We start from the raw sequence: 16,690 nt of genomic DNA, 5'->3' as shown, positions 1-16,690 counted from the left end.
CTTTATATGTGTGCGCGCGTCGATTCTACTGCAAACTTTGACACTCGCGCACTGATTTGTCAACTAATCGGGCGATCAGTTCAGGTGCCTAGCATTGTATGGCGGGGAGAGCGCGCTATGTACGGAATGACACGTCCGTTCTATCGTGCATCGCGTCATTTATGCACTAGTTGGCCAACTGGTCCTGTCGTTCGGGCATGGACGGGACTGGAGGACTGAACGACCAATGAGGCAGACCAATTTGTGTGTATTGCGTCTATACACGTACTTTGAATGTGAGCGTAAACACAGTGGAGGGGCGTTCATTTTTAGATTAGACAATCTATATGTATATGTAAATTGTATTAAAATCACAGGTATTTGTTTGTTAAAAATAAATTCTTAAAATATCTTTTGAAAAAAGTTATTTAAATAGTTTTTAAAACATATTTAAACAACAGGTGTAACTGTAAATTGTACTTAAATGTAATGAAAATAAAACAATAATATTATTTCAATTTACTGGAACATGAAGACAAAATTTTAAGTACCTACACGTTATTAACATGCCTAATACTGACATAAACTTTTTAATGGAATACATAAATAATACTTAGTGAATGCTCTGTATCCAAGCAAAACGGTCATTCTCAAGGTCTTTCTTGTAAATACTTTTACCTTGATACAGTAGTTCGGCGAATTGCGAAACCACGGGGTCGCGCATACAAGACGCAATAGATATAACTTTATCAGATTCATCAAAGAAAAATATAACGAATTTTAATTCCTCTACATTGCCATCCACTAAAGAGCTTGCCGGCTTCCCACAGCCCGCGTAACGAATAGACTTTCCAAAAAGCATGGTCCAGAAGTAAGGTACTGTTCTGAGAGGTGTTTCCTTTTTCAAAATATTTTTGGCGGCGACTTGACCGTGATATTGTGCCAAACCAATGTGTCCTATCGCCATTTGATCATTGTTTTTAGCAAATACTGGGGCATAAGCGATATCACCACCGGCATATACATTTTTAATGTTTGTTTCCAACATGTTATTAACATTAACCGCACCGTTAGGTAGTAAAGAAATACCGCTATTTTGAAGGAAATTGGTGTAAAATGTAGTTCCGATACCCAATACTAACATATCTGCGGGTAGGACGACACCATTTTCTAGTTCGACAGATTTTATGGATCCATTCTCTCCATTGCATTTAACAATAGTTGTTTCAAAATTAAACTTAACTTTTTTGGATTCAAATAAGGTCTGGAGACTTTTACCTATTTCTAATCCAAATATTTGTCCGAGTGGCGCCTTGTCCTTGCCGATGACTGTCATGGACTTCGCCTTCGAGGCGCACGAGGAGGCAATTTCTAAACCTATAAAACTGAGACCTAAGACGACCACATCCTTATCATTATGGGTACCTAAACTATTGAGAATGTTCGTGGCATCATCAAAGTTCCTGACAGTGAAGATGTTGTTCAATTCGATTCCAGGAATATCGGGAACGCGAGGTTTGGAACCGGTAGCCAAATAGAGGGAGCTATATTTACGTTTAGAACCATCGCTCAGTTCTACGATCCTCTCTTCCGTGTTAACTTTCGTCGCTTCGATACCTTTGAGGACTTCGATGTTCGCATCTTTATAGTATTGTTCGTCTCTCGCTTGTAGCTTTTCAATATCGGTGGCGGTGCCAATTTTGGATACTTTAACTCTGTCGTAAGGCAGATAGTTTTCTTTGGATACGAGTGTGATTCTACCCGCATATCCTTCACTCCGTAGAGTTTCCGCGCACGTAGCTCCGGAGGGCCCGCCTCCAATGATAACCACAGACGTATCATCACATGGCGATACAGCACCGGTGTCCTTCACCCGTTTGTTGGACTTCAAGTCTGCTATTTTGGCTCTTACCTGTAATAAAGATAACATACAATTTTAAATTAGTCATAGGAAATGTACGATAAACCTATTGGGATTGTGGTGTAACATTATGACGTCATGCTTTATCAAAATTGAGCCTTTGTCAGCGACATAATATGATAAAGAGAATTTTAAAATAAGACGAAACCGCATCGCCTAAATACAATTATTCTTGATACATGCTGTATAAACAGTTTTAATTAAATATAATACCTACTTTTCAATAAATTTACATTTTACTCAAATAATATACAATACTATTATCAAATTCTGAATAAAATTACGATTATAACCCATATAGGTACTGGTACAAACTACTAACTTTCGTTTTTTTAATCCTCGACGTGTAAGGCCCTGCGCAGACGACAGACTATCCGTGACGCACTTTTTAGTCTGTGAAAATAGAACCTATGCAATTATATGCAGTAACGCACACGACGCGCAAAAAGTCCGTCGCATATAAAATCCGTGTAATTCGGGCAGATCGCACCGCGCCGCGGCGCGCCGCTCCGCACAAAAAGTGTGTGAAAAAAATTGAACGTTTGCTTCAACGCGCGCTAACGCAGACGGCGCACACTTTAGTCGGCAATCTGCATTTGCTAGGGGTGGACGTAACGTAACGCGATCTATTGTCATAGCGCCAGAGTTCTTTAATTCTTCTTCTTTTTCTGTACTTCATGTACAAAATAATACTTCGCGATCTCTGCACGATTTCCATAGCGTCTACGTCCCTACAGCTCTGCCGACAAAATGATCGAAGATGTGCGTCGTGTGCGTTGAGTCTGTGAAAAATCCGCGACCGACTTTTTGCGCGCCATGCAGACTTTTTGTGCGCCGCAGACTCAATCGCACAAAAAGTGTGCCGTCTGCGCAGGGCCTAAAACTTCTCAAGGAATATTTCGTGCACGAATACTTCGTGCTACGTAAACAATGTAAATTAAGATTTAATGTAGATTTCACGAAACCCATTTGCATTTCATGTTTTAGATATTCAGTAAGATGTGTGATTATTATAATTTAGTACATAAAAATACATTTACATATTATAGGATACAGATAGCCTGCGATAAAAGCAATTGTATCTGATATTACACAAAGTAATATTATTGATGGTCACATATATGTAGCTGTGTAATGTGGGTTCATTATGATAATGTATCGGCACTACTACAAAGCTGATTTTAATTTGTTGAAAGGATTTCAGCGCTGTTGAATCCAGGAAGCGATAAATATATCAAATCATCTGTTACCAAGAATATAGAATCAAATAGTTAGTTAGTAACTATAATTAGTCCCTTCTATTGAATTGTTATTTTTCAGTACGACGGCCAAGAAGATGGCTTTTTTACAATAATTGCAATAGCTAATCATTATAATGTATATCCATGAGCATTGTGGACAATTAACAACTTACAACATACCTATACATAATATACACAATAATAATTCATTTCTTACTATAATTATTACGGAATAGATTTCTATAACTAGAAAATTTTCATTATAGAAAAGATATAACTGTTGGTTTAACTTCATAATGTGCTAAGTAAGGCTATTATTAAGCAGTCCTAGTGGTTCGCCTTCAATTACGAATTTATTTTGTAGTGTACATCTCACACATAATTATCACGATGATATGTAATTTTGGTAGGTACCTATTACATATCTAGTTTTTTTTTTTTCGTATTACATTTCAAATTTGTCGTATTACGTATAGTACGCGCTAGTCTTAGGCACTTCTGGACAGTAAAAAAATCTTTCACCGTTGCATTCGTACGTAATCCCTGGATGCCATAGGCGTATTATTATGTACCAAGAGCGAAGCCGAAGCGGACCGCTAGTTATTATAATTTATGATTATGATGAAGTCGTCTCACACTTATTTGCGAAGTGCGCTGGCGCACATAGGTAGATTACGTATACGCGCTAGTCTTAGGCACTTCTGGACAGATGTAAAAAAATCTTTCACCGTTGGATTCGTACGTAATCCCTGGATGCTATAGGCGTATTATGTACTACGAGCGAAGCGGGAGCGGACCGCTAGTTATTATAATTTATAATGAAGTCGTCTCACACTTATTTGCGAAGTGCGCACATAGGTGCATATTATGACATATCCGATTGCCGACCGTATTGTAAGGTCAAATTTCGAACACCAGGCAAGCGCAGATCATAAAAGTAAAATAAAAAAATTAGTTACATCATATTATGTATTATCAATACAAATTAAAAATGCGTAGGCGTGACATTAGATTAGTAAAAAGAAAGAACCACATTCTTCCGCTTCTCACAAAAATGTGATATGACCATGATATGCAAACCAAATTTTGTTCGTACCGGATATTGATAACGAATTATTTTTTATAGGGGAATAATAAAACGAGCGACTGAAAATAAAGTGAGCGACTGATTATGAGATACGGATTTAATAACTTGAGCGTTATGAATTTGAGTAATCGACAAATAAACTAAACAAGCAACGAATATTGGTTGATAATAAAATACAGATTGAGCGCACTAAAGGAGGGTTGTGATTAATCCATTTGATATATTAGAATTCTAACTATGTGATTACATTACTATATGAGCGACTAAATGACTAGTTGAGCGAATAGATTACTAAGTGAGCGACTAAATTACGCTCATCTAGAGCGACTAAAAACACTAGAATAAATTGTTCAAATAGTTATTTGATAAATCTTTCAAAAACAAATTGAACTGATAGTACCTACAGCCTACTCTGTCCATTATAGTATTTTTCAAAGTGATTTTTCTATTCGAAATACCTCGATTAAGATAAAATGCCAAAATCATATGCCAAATAATGAAAATAATACAAGACGTAATTTTGTCACTCAAACGATTAATATTAGGTCGCTCAAATATTATGAAGCTGCTCATTTTGTATTTTATGTTAACGCAAATTAATGTTTGTTAGTTGCTGATCTATTAATTTTTCATCGCTCGCAGTCAGTCGCTCACTTAGTAATTCTGTTACCCCAATTAATTATTTTTGATAACTAAAACTTTAATTTACAGTCACTCGTTTAAATACTACCCTTTTTTATAAATGCACCACCATTATTTGTATGTAGTGAACGGTTTCAAGGTGTCCTATAGAAGAAAAAGTAGGTATTAGCCATGGCCGTCTCGGTAATTATTTGAACATGTTACTCATTTATGCGTTAGTCATGTTAGGTCTGAGACGCGATTCGTCATTTTTATAAATAGGAAATCCATATTTTAAAGTTATAGTCACGGTGTTTTTATCAGTTCATATTCCGTACAAAAAGATACCTATTCTAGGTTTGGCATACCGCATAGAGATAAGATTGTATAGTGATAATTCGTGAAAGTATCATGCATTATCGGAACAATTGCAATTCGCCTAAGGGCTGATCACAAAAACTACTGAGTGGTCGTATAACTTAAGTCCACAAACCGATACTTAGTCACAGATATCCTATATCAACTATTGTATATCTAGTGTCTTTTATAACAATATGTGTCCAACGTCGAGCCTTATATCGATTTTTCTCTTCATGCAAGGACGTCATCAGCTTTCCGTGTCCTACTTTCTACGAAATTGAGACGAGGGCGTTTTCTGACTTAGTTACGCGCGTGAGGTTTCTATTCGTTCTAAAAGATCCTAGCTAATTTGCCGACAAACTTGCTCTAAAAATAGATACATAGCAAACATGTTTATAACGCTTCCCGTATTTGAATGAGAACTTTTATCTGGCGCTATGTGATATGTCTATCAACAAATTAAAAAAAAGGCAACAACATGCTACATTTCCCCACTTAAAAAACAAGGCTAGCATACTAATTTTGTATATTTATTTTTGTATATTTGTGTATATTTAGTAGGTAGTTACTACGTAATTCACGTAACAAGTATTAGGTAAGTATCCAAATTTGGTAGATTAAAATTTTCCACTAGTAGGAGGAAACAAACAACTATATCCAATATTATTAGCATTGTAAACACCACCATATTATCGGTACAACTAATAAATTCACATTTCTCGCCCACTACATAATTGACGTCTTGCTTTATTAAATCCAAATATTTTATTTAAATATACGTATCAGAAAGAAAGTAAGAAAGCATTTATTTCCACACAGACAACAATTGCATTATAAATTACAAACAGTAATAAAAACATAGGTAAGTTAATGTGTTGTTGTGTGCGCAAAGAAATCATTTTTACTAAAAGCTGTATTTTTTTTACAAAATATCATTATGAGCCAACAAAACGAGCGAGAGAATTCAAAATTCGGTTTTCCTATTATCTATTGCTGTCGCGCTATGCTCAAGTCTCCCCCGTAGAGCGCGACAGGGACAACTGCAGCTCGGGCCGAAAATATCTAGGGTAATTACGCAAATTCGACGTTCCGTAGTCCCCGTTTCCTCCTCCAATACTGGACCGATTTAATTAGTTTTTTCATAATTTAGTAGAGAAAAGTATAAGTATAAGTAAGTAGGCTATGTTCCTACTTTGCTTTTTTTATATTATAATGTTCAAAAATTAGTTTTATGGAAGACGGAACGTAACGGAAAATCTGTCCTATTTCTTACGTTTTGAAAGATTCATATCTTTTTTAATAACTAGCGGTCCGCCCCGGCTTCGCCCATGTACCACGGGCGTTTACGTTTTCTCTACATAAAAACCATCCTCGTACTTCAAGGAATATAATAAAAAAAGAATTATCGAAATCGGTTCAGCCGTTCTCGAGTTATGCGCTTACCAACACATTTTGCGATTCATTTTTATATATAAGAAGACTAGCGGTCCGCCACGGCTTCGCCCGTGGTACATGTTTACGTTTTCTCTCCATAAGTACCATCCTCGTACTTCAAGGAATATAATAAAAAAAGAATTATCGAAATCGGTTCAGCCGTTCTCGAGTTATGCGCTTACCAACACATTTGCGATTCATTTTTATATTATAGATTAAGTTATGACTAAAAGGAAAACGTAGGAACATAGCTAAAGTTACCTTAGATTAATAGTAAAAATATATTGCTTTGGTGGCACAATCCATGGAGGAAACAGGGGACTATGTTTGTATGGAAAAACGGCTCTTGTTTGCTCTTAAGAAGTATTCAATCAATGATTTCAATCCTGAAGATGATTAAGAAAGCTCTGATATTCTGAGAAGACGAAAGTCCTTTCATAGTGTTCATAACTAACGTTGTATAAAAGAAAGTCGCTGTCTGTCCGTCGCGTATGCTTAAAACTTAAAAACTACGCAACGGATTTTGATTCGGTTATTTTTAATAGATATTGATTTTCGATGAAGGTATATTTTAGCACTTATTTATTAGTTTTGTCAGCAATGCCGCGAGCGGAAGGTGAGTAAATAATAAATTTTGCAATATTACGCAATAATGGGATTGTACACACTACACAGAAGCCTAGAGACAAAATATTTACATTATTAAAGATTTAAAATTGTATGTCAAAAACTAAACAGTAAATATAATCTAAAAGCAATTAAATTTACATATTTTGTAGAAAGAAATGTAAAAGTAATTAGCCTTGGAAATGAAGTTAATTTTATAAAAGCAAGGGAGTTTTTTTGTCTAGCAATTAACACACATTATGTCACCTTACAAATATGTATTATCCATACTAATATTATAAATGCGAAAGTAACTCTGTCCGTCTGTCTGTTACTCAATCACGCCTAAACTACTGAACCAATTTGCATGAAATTTGGTATAGAGATATTTTGATACCCAAGAAAGGACATAGGCTACCTTTTATGCGAAATATGTACCACGGGCGAAGCCGGGGCGGACCACTAGTGGGTAATAAAATATATTTCTTGTTGTACATTTACTCAACTTTTCTTCTGAAATATTCATCTAATGGTGGTAAATGCTACAAATGCAGAAAGTGATTTTAGATAAGGATAATATTTTTTGTCATTTCAAATCGTAACTATTGTAACTATCAATCAGCCTCCAAACCTATGTTCTCTAGTACCTAATCATAACATCCAACATCCCAATTATGTTGATTGATACAAAATAAATATAATTTAGTATTTAGTACAATTTTTTAGCTATTTTAAATTAAAATCATATTGGAATAAAACATACTGTAACTTGCACTTTTATGTAAGTGATATCAAGATAAATATTATCTTATATCACCAAACAATCTATTTGAACTAAACCATTTATTTGAGAGGTTCGGTTCCGCGTTAAAATGTAGAAGCCCTTCTGGCTAACATTGAGAAACACCACACAAAAAAAAAGAGAGGTTCGGTAATTACTGAAAGAGAGGGCTATATATTTTTACCAGAACACACTTTTGCAATATTAATAAAAAAAAAAATTACTAGAAAATTTATAAAAACATACAAAGGAACATACCTTAACTTCTCCTTTGTCAGTAACAGTGACTTGGTGACAGGGTAATGAGTCAAAGCCAGGGAAATCTTCAATATCACCAGTCTTCAAGTTAAAGCAGGCCCCATGCCATGGGCATCTTACTCTGCCGTCACCCAGAGCTCCAGTATGCAAAGGTGCCCCGTAGTGAGTGCATTTCGGTCCCACCGCACTGAATTCCCCTTTTTGTTTCACAAGTAGAACTTTTCCATGTTCCCCGATCTCAAATATTTTCATCTCATTTTCGTTGATGTCGCTCGCTTTGCAAACAACTGCTTCTACATATTCATTTTTTGACTCTGTACGAGATATTGTTCCATCTGTTAATTTTAATATTGATTAAGCACATATGTGCTAAATGGTTGTAAAAGTTATAATTTTTTAATACTCACGTTGAGAATCGTTTTTCGAAGATGTGCCTTGTTGATTAGGAGAATAAGACCTTGAGTCGGAATTCCCCATTTTTCTTATATGTATCTTATGAAACCTTGGACCTACGAGCAATAAATGTAAATTAATTTAAGAAACAACGAAACAGTACAGTTACTTACTTAAAATATTTTTAACTGGATGGTAGTCTTAAAAATTTTTCAATTAGTTTGGATAAATGACCAAAAAAAAACCTTCGTACAGAAAATGTAAGCCTATGTGGGTCAATGATATTATTTAAATAACTATTATGTATTCTACAATTAGAGAATGGATTTTTACCTTGAACAAACCGCGGTGTTAATCTACTGACAACACGGCCGCTATTGAAAATTTGATTGAAAACAAACATTTTCACCCTGTCAGTTTTCTGCTGTCGATGACCGTGATGTCATACCTACCATAGAGAAAGTAATATATACTCTTTATTTCACAGATTCACGCTTGATCTACATCTACGCTTTATCACCATTTATTAAATTTATTAAATGGTGTAATCGTTAAGTGTGCACAGGTGATTATTCCGTAACTATTGCAGATATCAAAAAACTTTAAACTGATATCGAAAGCCCTTTACCTAGTGAGTAAAATGACAATAATAACTTTTAAAAAATAAAACGGGAAATGATACTCCCCTGAGTATAATATATATATTATATTCTGTGACCTATAGTGTCACAATCTCATTCGTTCGAATCGGCACGGCTCACCGTGAATAAACCGCTATTGTACCATAATATAATATCCTTTAATATCACTCAAACAAAGAATATACTACTCTCTACTCTATACTGCACTCAAATAAAGCCGATAAATAATTGAAAGAAATGAAGACAATCTACCACGATAATTAAATATTATAGTGAAATTGTAACACGGCTTTTACAACTGTTTTAACTTAAACTTGGGAGAAATGGTTCTATGCTACGCAAATAGAGTAAAATTTATGAACAAATGATTTCCAGTGGGTTTCCCTGTGGTTTCCCTGATTAGAAAAGTGCTAAAAGCTAAAAGTGACCGTTTAATAAAAATTGACAACTAAGATTTGGAAAATGGCAACACAGACTTTTCTATTTTTTTTATTAAGGTCGAAATTTGGTCGTCATGAACGTGGCTCTAGCAGAGTGATGTATTTTTACGCAAAATAATATATAAATTGTTAAAAAAATGGCTGATGTAATTGTCCCCAAGGGTCAACCTATTGCAGGTGATCCTGAAAAAAAGGGGTGGTTGTTTAAATGGACGAATTATCTCAAAGGATATCAACGAAGATGGTTCGTGTTGTCAAACGGGCTATTATCATACTACAGGTACATATTATAATCACAACTGTTTTCTCTCTAACAGTCAACTAATTAGAAGTTAATAAGAATTTAAATCAAACGAATTCTTCTCTCTATAAGATTCTAACTTCGCTTCGATAATAAATTCCAACAAACATGCCCTTTGCCTATGTTGTAATCATGTTTTTTTTAATAATTTAGGAATTGGTTTTATATTTATTTTTCCATATGCAGTGTGACGCTATTAAAAAATAATGAATAATATTAAAAATAGGCATGACGAAAGATTTTGAAATCCTCTTCCATAATGTGTGTATACGTTTACTATACAAGAAAAACCCTATATTTCGGTAATATACTTAAATTTAACGAAGATTAAAGCCATTTTTCAAAAAATATTTAATATCTGTGCCAAAACAGCTCGCAGGTGTCATGGCGTAGGCGTGACGTCAAACTTTGGTAAATACGTAATTATTTGTACGCATTGTGAAGAAAATTAAAAAAGTCTTTATTTAATATGTGTTATATAAACGAATTTCAAAGTTTATGAGTGGTGTGCAGTATTGCAGTATGAATCCACATAAAAATAATGCTCAAAAATGTGTTAGTAATTATTTCAAGCGAGAAATAATAAGAAATGATTGTATAAAGTTGGTGCGGAGAACCCCGAACCACGTATTCGTGAATTCCCAATTGTATTTATGTTCTGAGTCGATAAAGCATACGTGAAACAATAGAAAATAAATAAAAATGCGTATTCTCAACATATTCATAACAACAAAACACATCTGACGCGAGTTGTTTACTTATGCGTGACGTCACGCGTGTTTTAGTCAAAATGGCTAACTGCAGAATTTCAATGTTTTATTTTATTGATAATCTCATTAATCATAATGGTTTTATGATTTCTAATTCACTATATTGAATTTATTTATTGTACATTTTCCCTTAAAAACACTAATACGATCATTTATGGATACTGTCGTCATGCCTATTACAAGGGATCATCATTAATTCCTAAATTGTTCACTGAAATATACTCCTAATTAGTTAATTGTTGAAAATTAACTATGTTAGTTATCTAATAAATATTATCATTTTGAGGAGATAGTGTTTTTTAAGTTAATAATTTTTTATTAAAAAAATCATTTGAATCATTTTAATGCCTTGTTTATATTACAACTACAAACATACATATGAATAAAAATGTGGTAATTGTAGTGTATAGAAAATAAAAAGATGAGTAAATAGTTAATAATCAATTATCTCTGTATTATATAAATTCTAGAAAATATTAGATAACTTGTTTTTGATAAACCATACTTTACTGATATAAGTATGTACATGACAACACCATTATATTAAATATTTTCATCCATCTAATATCTAATATCTATCATATATCATATATATATTATAAAGGCGAAAGTTTTTAAGGACGTATGGATGTTCGTTACTCTTTCACGTAAAACATACTGAACCGATTCCAATGAAATTTAGCACACATATAGAGGGTAACTTGATATAGGTTGACTTGGGATAGGTTTTATCCCGGAAATCCCACGGGAACGGGAACTATGCGGGTTTTCCTTTGAAAACGCGGGCGAAGCCGCGGGCGGAAATCTAGTATATATTTGTATGACAAGAAAAATGTTTTTTTCTTTTCAGAAATCAAGCCGAGATGGCACATACATGTCGTGGAACAATTTCGCTACTTGGTGCATTAATTCACACGGCAGATTCCTGTACGTTTGTGATTAGCAATGGCGGTACACAGACATTCCACATTCGAGCCCATGATGAAGTGGAACGGCAGAGTTGGGTCACGGCTCTAGAACTAGCTAAGGCAAAAGCTATGTAAGTATTTTTGTAAGATGTCATTGCTATAGCATGTTAAAAGTCTAATGTATAAGACACTAGCAAACCGGGCGAACTCCGTTTCGCCACCAGAGACACCTTTTCTTTGCTATAAACCTCACAGAGCCCGAGACCATTCCAACAAATGCAAAACCGTGGAAATCGGTTTGTGCGTTCTGGAGTTATAGCGTCAGGAAGGAAAACCCAACAAGTCTAATCGTATTCTCTCTTGTTATCAACTAACAAGATACAAAAGATTTTATTGGTATTGATATTTGATAGTTATAAAATAAAGGTGAACAACACAATATTATGTTCTTAAGCTTGGTTCTATGTGAATATTAAGTATATAACTTGCCCAAAAATGTAAGATTGGTAATTAATTTTTTTTTATCTCATAAGAATGAATGGTCTAGAAGTCTTAAATATGACACTCCACCTACTTAATAATAACATAATTTAATTAAAATAATATTCTTTATAGAAACTTCAATATTCAGAAAAACAGTAGTTTTTATGTTTCTCTGTGACATCAGACATGTAATATTATGTATCTTAGACAATAGGCTATTATTTAGGTTGAAAAATTCTCACAAGTAAATGTTATGGTAAGTAGGGGCTTGTCCATCAACTCCACCCATCAACATCTAGCGTTTTATTTATATTAGAATATTTTTGTTTGCAATGTTATGTCTCTTTAACCTAATGTACTGTCTCCCTCTCCACTTAGCGCTTGAGCGAGTTTGTTAGCATGTGCTCTTGTGATATCTCAAGCTGCTTTTGACAATTTGTTTTCGAATTGTGGTTGAATGAATTAGGAATCATACTATTAAGTCAATTAAAAGATTGTGGCACAAGTTAAATACAGTATTGTTCTATCAGACATACAGGTTTTACCCTTTTTTGGATTTCAAAGACTTAATTACTACAAAAAGGTCAATAAAGAAATTTTTTATTAATTTAATATTAAATGCAACAGTGAAAATACTTTATTATTTTTACCAAATAAATGTCATGTTTAACAGAAAAGATTATTTTCAGACGCGCACAAGAATCAGACGACGATGACGACCAAATGAATTCCGGTCCCGTCGCCGTGGCTGGCGAGGGGGAGGGCGAGGACGCAGGGGGCATAGCCCGCGAGCTCTCAGCCAGGTTCCACGATCTACGCACATGTTCAGAGCTGGTCACCAGGCACGGGGCTGCTCTGCAACGATCCCTCGTCGACTTGGAGATACCTCCATCAGATATTACTAAACAAGTGTCGGAGAGGGCTACTCTGTTTAGAATATCGTGTAATGCTATGATGAACGTGAGTACTTATACTTATTAAAAGAAATAGTACTAGGCTCATCTGAAAGAGTTATAAAATATGTCAATTCAAAAAATAGCAAGGTCTTATTGATATAAAGAAATAAGTTTTTGTTCAAAATAACAATTTATGTCATCTTAATATAACATGCGAAAATCAAAACTTCTTACAATATTTTTTATTTAATACATAGTAATTAATTTTCTTTGTTGCCGTAAAAATACCTAACATTTGTATTTTTCGAAACAGGCGTGTTCGGAATTCATGAGCGCGGCCGCTGCATCCAGCGCGCGAATGAATCGCGCGCTGCAGCATGAGCGGGAACAGAAGATGCGGCTGCAAGAGATCGTGGAGCAGCTTGCGAGACAACATGACAGTCTGGAGAAGACGGTGGCCAGGAGCACACCACACACTGGTGAGTAGCAAGTGGGAAAATTGACTGGTAAGTTGCCTGTTAATGGTAGGTAAGTGATGGTGGAGTACCTGGCAAGTTAGCACTACAGTCTAGTAAAGACTTTAACTCGGAGTACACCATATGCTGGTGAGTAGCACGGGAAAAAATAACTTATAAGTGGCGAGTGGTGTTCATAGAAAGGGATTGTAGAGCAACTTGCCAGACAACATATCAGTCTGGAGAAGACGGTGGCTCGAAGCACACCACATACTGGTGACTAGTGGAACGACTGAAGCGTTAGCACGGAAACTATTGTCAAAGTATTTGTATCTTCATCGAGAGCATGACGTCATTTTTACATATAAAAAATTACGTGTGACACTTGAGGACTGCCGCGGTAAAGCTATTGCATAGAATCGCATCGCTGTGCTGGTTGGAGTGGGGGGTGTTAGGTTTTTTCGTTACGGAATTTTTACATTCGGTCGCCGCATTCAAAGTCTGAGATAAAAGCTATGCAATGCTTAGATGCAATGGCTTAAATATTAATTTCTTCTACAATTCTTCATAACAACAAAAACTGTCCTCGAGTGTTTGTCAAAATTCTTAACTATCCACGTGAAGACCGCCATCCGCGCGGACGGAGTCGCGGGCGGAAGCTAGTTGTAAATAAATTATGAAGTTGCAAGTTGCATTCACATTTCAAATATACACAAATGCAATTAATTTTAAAATAAGCCAGCTGGTTGATGTACAATAAAATAAATTACAATAAAAAACGAGGGTGTGACAGAAGTGAAACTTCTTTAGCAAGATTCAAAGATATCAAAATCGTCGCCTTACTCCATGACGTGACGTATTGCCACGACGTGACCTTGAAATTTTACTCTCAACGCGCCTTATGAAGTTTCACTTAAAAATAATAGTTTAAAAAAACTAAAAAACACGCTTTTTATAGAAAACCGAATTAAAAAATAGAAAATTTTATCAAATTAGTGTATTGTCATCGGTCCTCAATAAATCTACAAAGTTTGAACGAAATCTGGCAGTTTAAAGTGGGTCAAAATCGCGCCCAAAGAAGTCGGTTACAAACAAACAAACATACAGGTGAAGCTAATATAAAGCGTGTAATTGACTTTATTTGATCAATTTAAGTCGTAAACAATACAGCACTTTTTTTTTATTTTATAGCTCATAAGTCTATGATGATCGTTGATGATCTAAGGCATAAAATCCTTAAAAAAAACCATTTCTACAAATTGTATAGTATTTTATATAAGCGCAAACAATTAGCACATCCGGTGTGATTATTACAGGCTTATCAAATAATGACATGCATTTACAATTTAAATTGTCTATACATATTGCGGATTTCCACGATTTAGTTCGCGTGAGTACATTTTCCGGCGCCGCCATACAAAAACACGTAAGTCAATATCTTTAATAATTTTACGCTCAAGGCTGTATAAATATTAAATATGTTTACCTGTTGGAAACAAAGATGTAAACTTCTATTAGAAATTAGTCATTTAAGACGAAAACAGTAGAAATTATAAACAATTAATAAAGTATGAAATTATTTAATTGCATAATGCATGTGGTTTTAATGTAAAATATGTATTATCACACTAATTTTTTTCATAATAAAAATACAGCGGCTAAAAATCCGTAGTGCATTGCATGTTAAAAAGTACCTAGCAAAACAAAATTAATATATCCCATCAGACTCTAACAGTAGGTATAATAATTTATGTATATCATTATTCAATTTCAACAATACCTACCTATATGTTAATTGCTAATCTGTAATGGCCGGTTCACACTTTGATTAGTGCGAGTGCAGGTGATTAGTGCGAGTGCAGGTGTGTAGTGCGAGTAGTGTCCAATTGACTGCGAGTGCAGGTGATTAGTGCGAGTGCAGGTGTGTAGTGCGAGTAGTGTCCAATTGACTGCGAGTGCAGGTGATTAGTGCGAGTGCAGGCACGCTGCGAGTGAGGGGGAAGGGAGGGCGCGCGGGACGTGGCTACTCGCAGTCCACTCGCAAAAAAATAGAACACGCTTCTATTCACTTTACTACACAGCCTACTAAACACTCGCACTAAACAGTCGCTGTCCACACGTAGTACTACTCATCACCTGCACTCGCACTAATCAAAGTGTGAACCAGCCTTTAGAAATGCCATTGCTAGCAGTCGGAAATTTAAATTTCTCAACATAATAATTAATATCATTATTATACTCTGTCCATTATATTATTTGCTTTTTGACAGCTTCACGCCTATGTATAATTGTATTGTCTATGTTAAAATGTCATACAAATAATTATCGTACTTCATGGACAGGTCCCGCCCACTTAGTGATGCCTACACAGAATTATTCAATGATGGGTCGATAGATTAAAATAATCGATAGAAATACTCTGTAAAATATATCCGATACAGAAAAACTCTTCTATTCTGTTATATAATTTAAACGTAAAGACAATCAAATTGTAAGATAGAAACCAATAAATAATAAAATATTAGTTTAGTTTAGTTTTAACATACAATGCATAGATATGTGGTCTTGTTATTACATATCTTATTAGTACGTTTACGTTGTAATTATTATTTACGTACCTGATTTATGATAAAAAAATTTAATTTATAATTGAAATGGTATCACAATCGATAATCTTTTGAACATCACTTCTGGTATCACCCGTCGAGCTGTCAAAAAGCAATTCTTATAGTGGACAGACTATAGATTTCATACTTACTCCATTTTTCATACAATTTAAATGCAACTATTTACATACATATTGTATACAAGAATTTTAAAAGCAATGTCAAACGTCTCCAATGCAACTCAACAAATGGAAAATGTATAATTAAGAAGCAATTAGTTCATCAAACTTAACTACTTTCAAATATATGAGTTATTTAATAGTTTTATGAGTAGCACTTCTTGGTCCAAGGTCTCCAAATAAAAAGCCTTATTTTAATATACTTTTAATTCTTTTTACAAACATATGACTTAGGCTAATGGTTAAGCGCTACTGAATAAAATATAATTTATTATAAAGTAAAAGCGGCACAAATGAAACAACGTGGACATGTACATCTACAAAAAGATT

At 34.6% G+C, this 16,690-nt stretch overlaps 2 protein-coding genes across 2 annotated transcripts in view; one reads left to right on the top strand and one right to left on the bottom strand.

The window, feature by feature from the left end:
- Nucleotides 1–334: 334 nt before the first annotated feature.
- Nucleotides 335–9,123, bottom strand: LOC149899217 (apoptosis-inducing factor 3). The gene is made up of 4 exons (XM_090114408.1): nucleotides 9,015–9,123; nucleotides 8,696–8,797; nucleotides 8,289–8,623; nucleotides 335–1,891 (listed from the first exon to the last, which is right to left on the bottom strand). Exons 1-4 carry the CDS (start codon nucleotides 9,082–9,084, stop codon nucleotides 593–595), a joined length of 1,806 nt encoding a protein of 601 aa, XP_089970534.1. The 5' UTR covers nucleotides 9,085–9,123; the 3' UTR covers nucleotides 335–592.
- Nucleotides 9,124–9,807: 684 nt separating this feature from the next.
- The window catches only part of Osbp (oxysterol binding protein), a 30,542-nt gene continuing 23,659 nt past the window's right edge, over nucleotides 9,808–16,690 (top strand). The window contains exons 1-4 of the mRNA XM_090114722.1: nucleotides 9,808–10,042; nucleotides 11,684–11,872; nucleotides 12,914–13,184; nucleotides 13,434–13,599. Coding sequence (XP_089970848.1) covers nucleotides 9,900–10,042; nucleotides 11,684–11,872; nucleotides 12,914–13,184; nucleotides 13,434–13,599 — 769 coding nt within the window. The 5' untranslated portion in view covers nucleotides 9,808–9,899. The remainder of the gene's footprint in view (nucleotides 10,043–11,683; nucleotides 11,873–12,913; nucleotides 13,185–13,433; nucleotides 13,600–16,690) is intronic.

The sequence above is a fragment of the Colias eurytheme genome, chromosome 21, assembly GCF_061535395.1.
Source record: "Colias eurytheme isolate Ceu_HAF_F1 chromosome 21, ilColEury1 Martin Lab GWU primary, whole genome shotgun sequence".
In the NCBI taxonomy this organism is placed as follows: Eukaryota; Metazoa; Arthropoda; class Insecta; order Lepidoptera; family Pieridae; genus Colias; species Colias eurytheme.
Note: the sequence above shows the minus strand (reverse complement) of the source record. Positions and strands in the feature narration are given on the sequence as shown.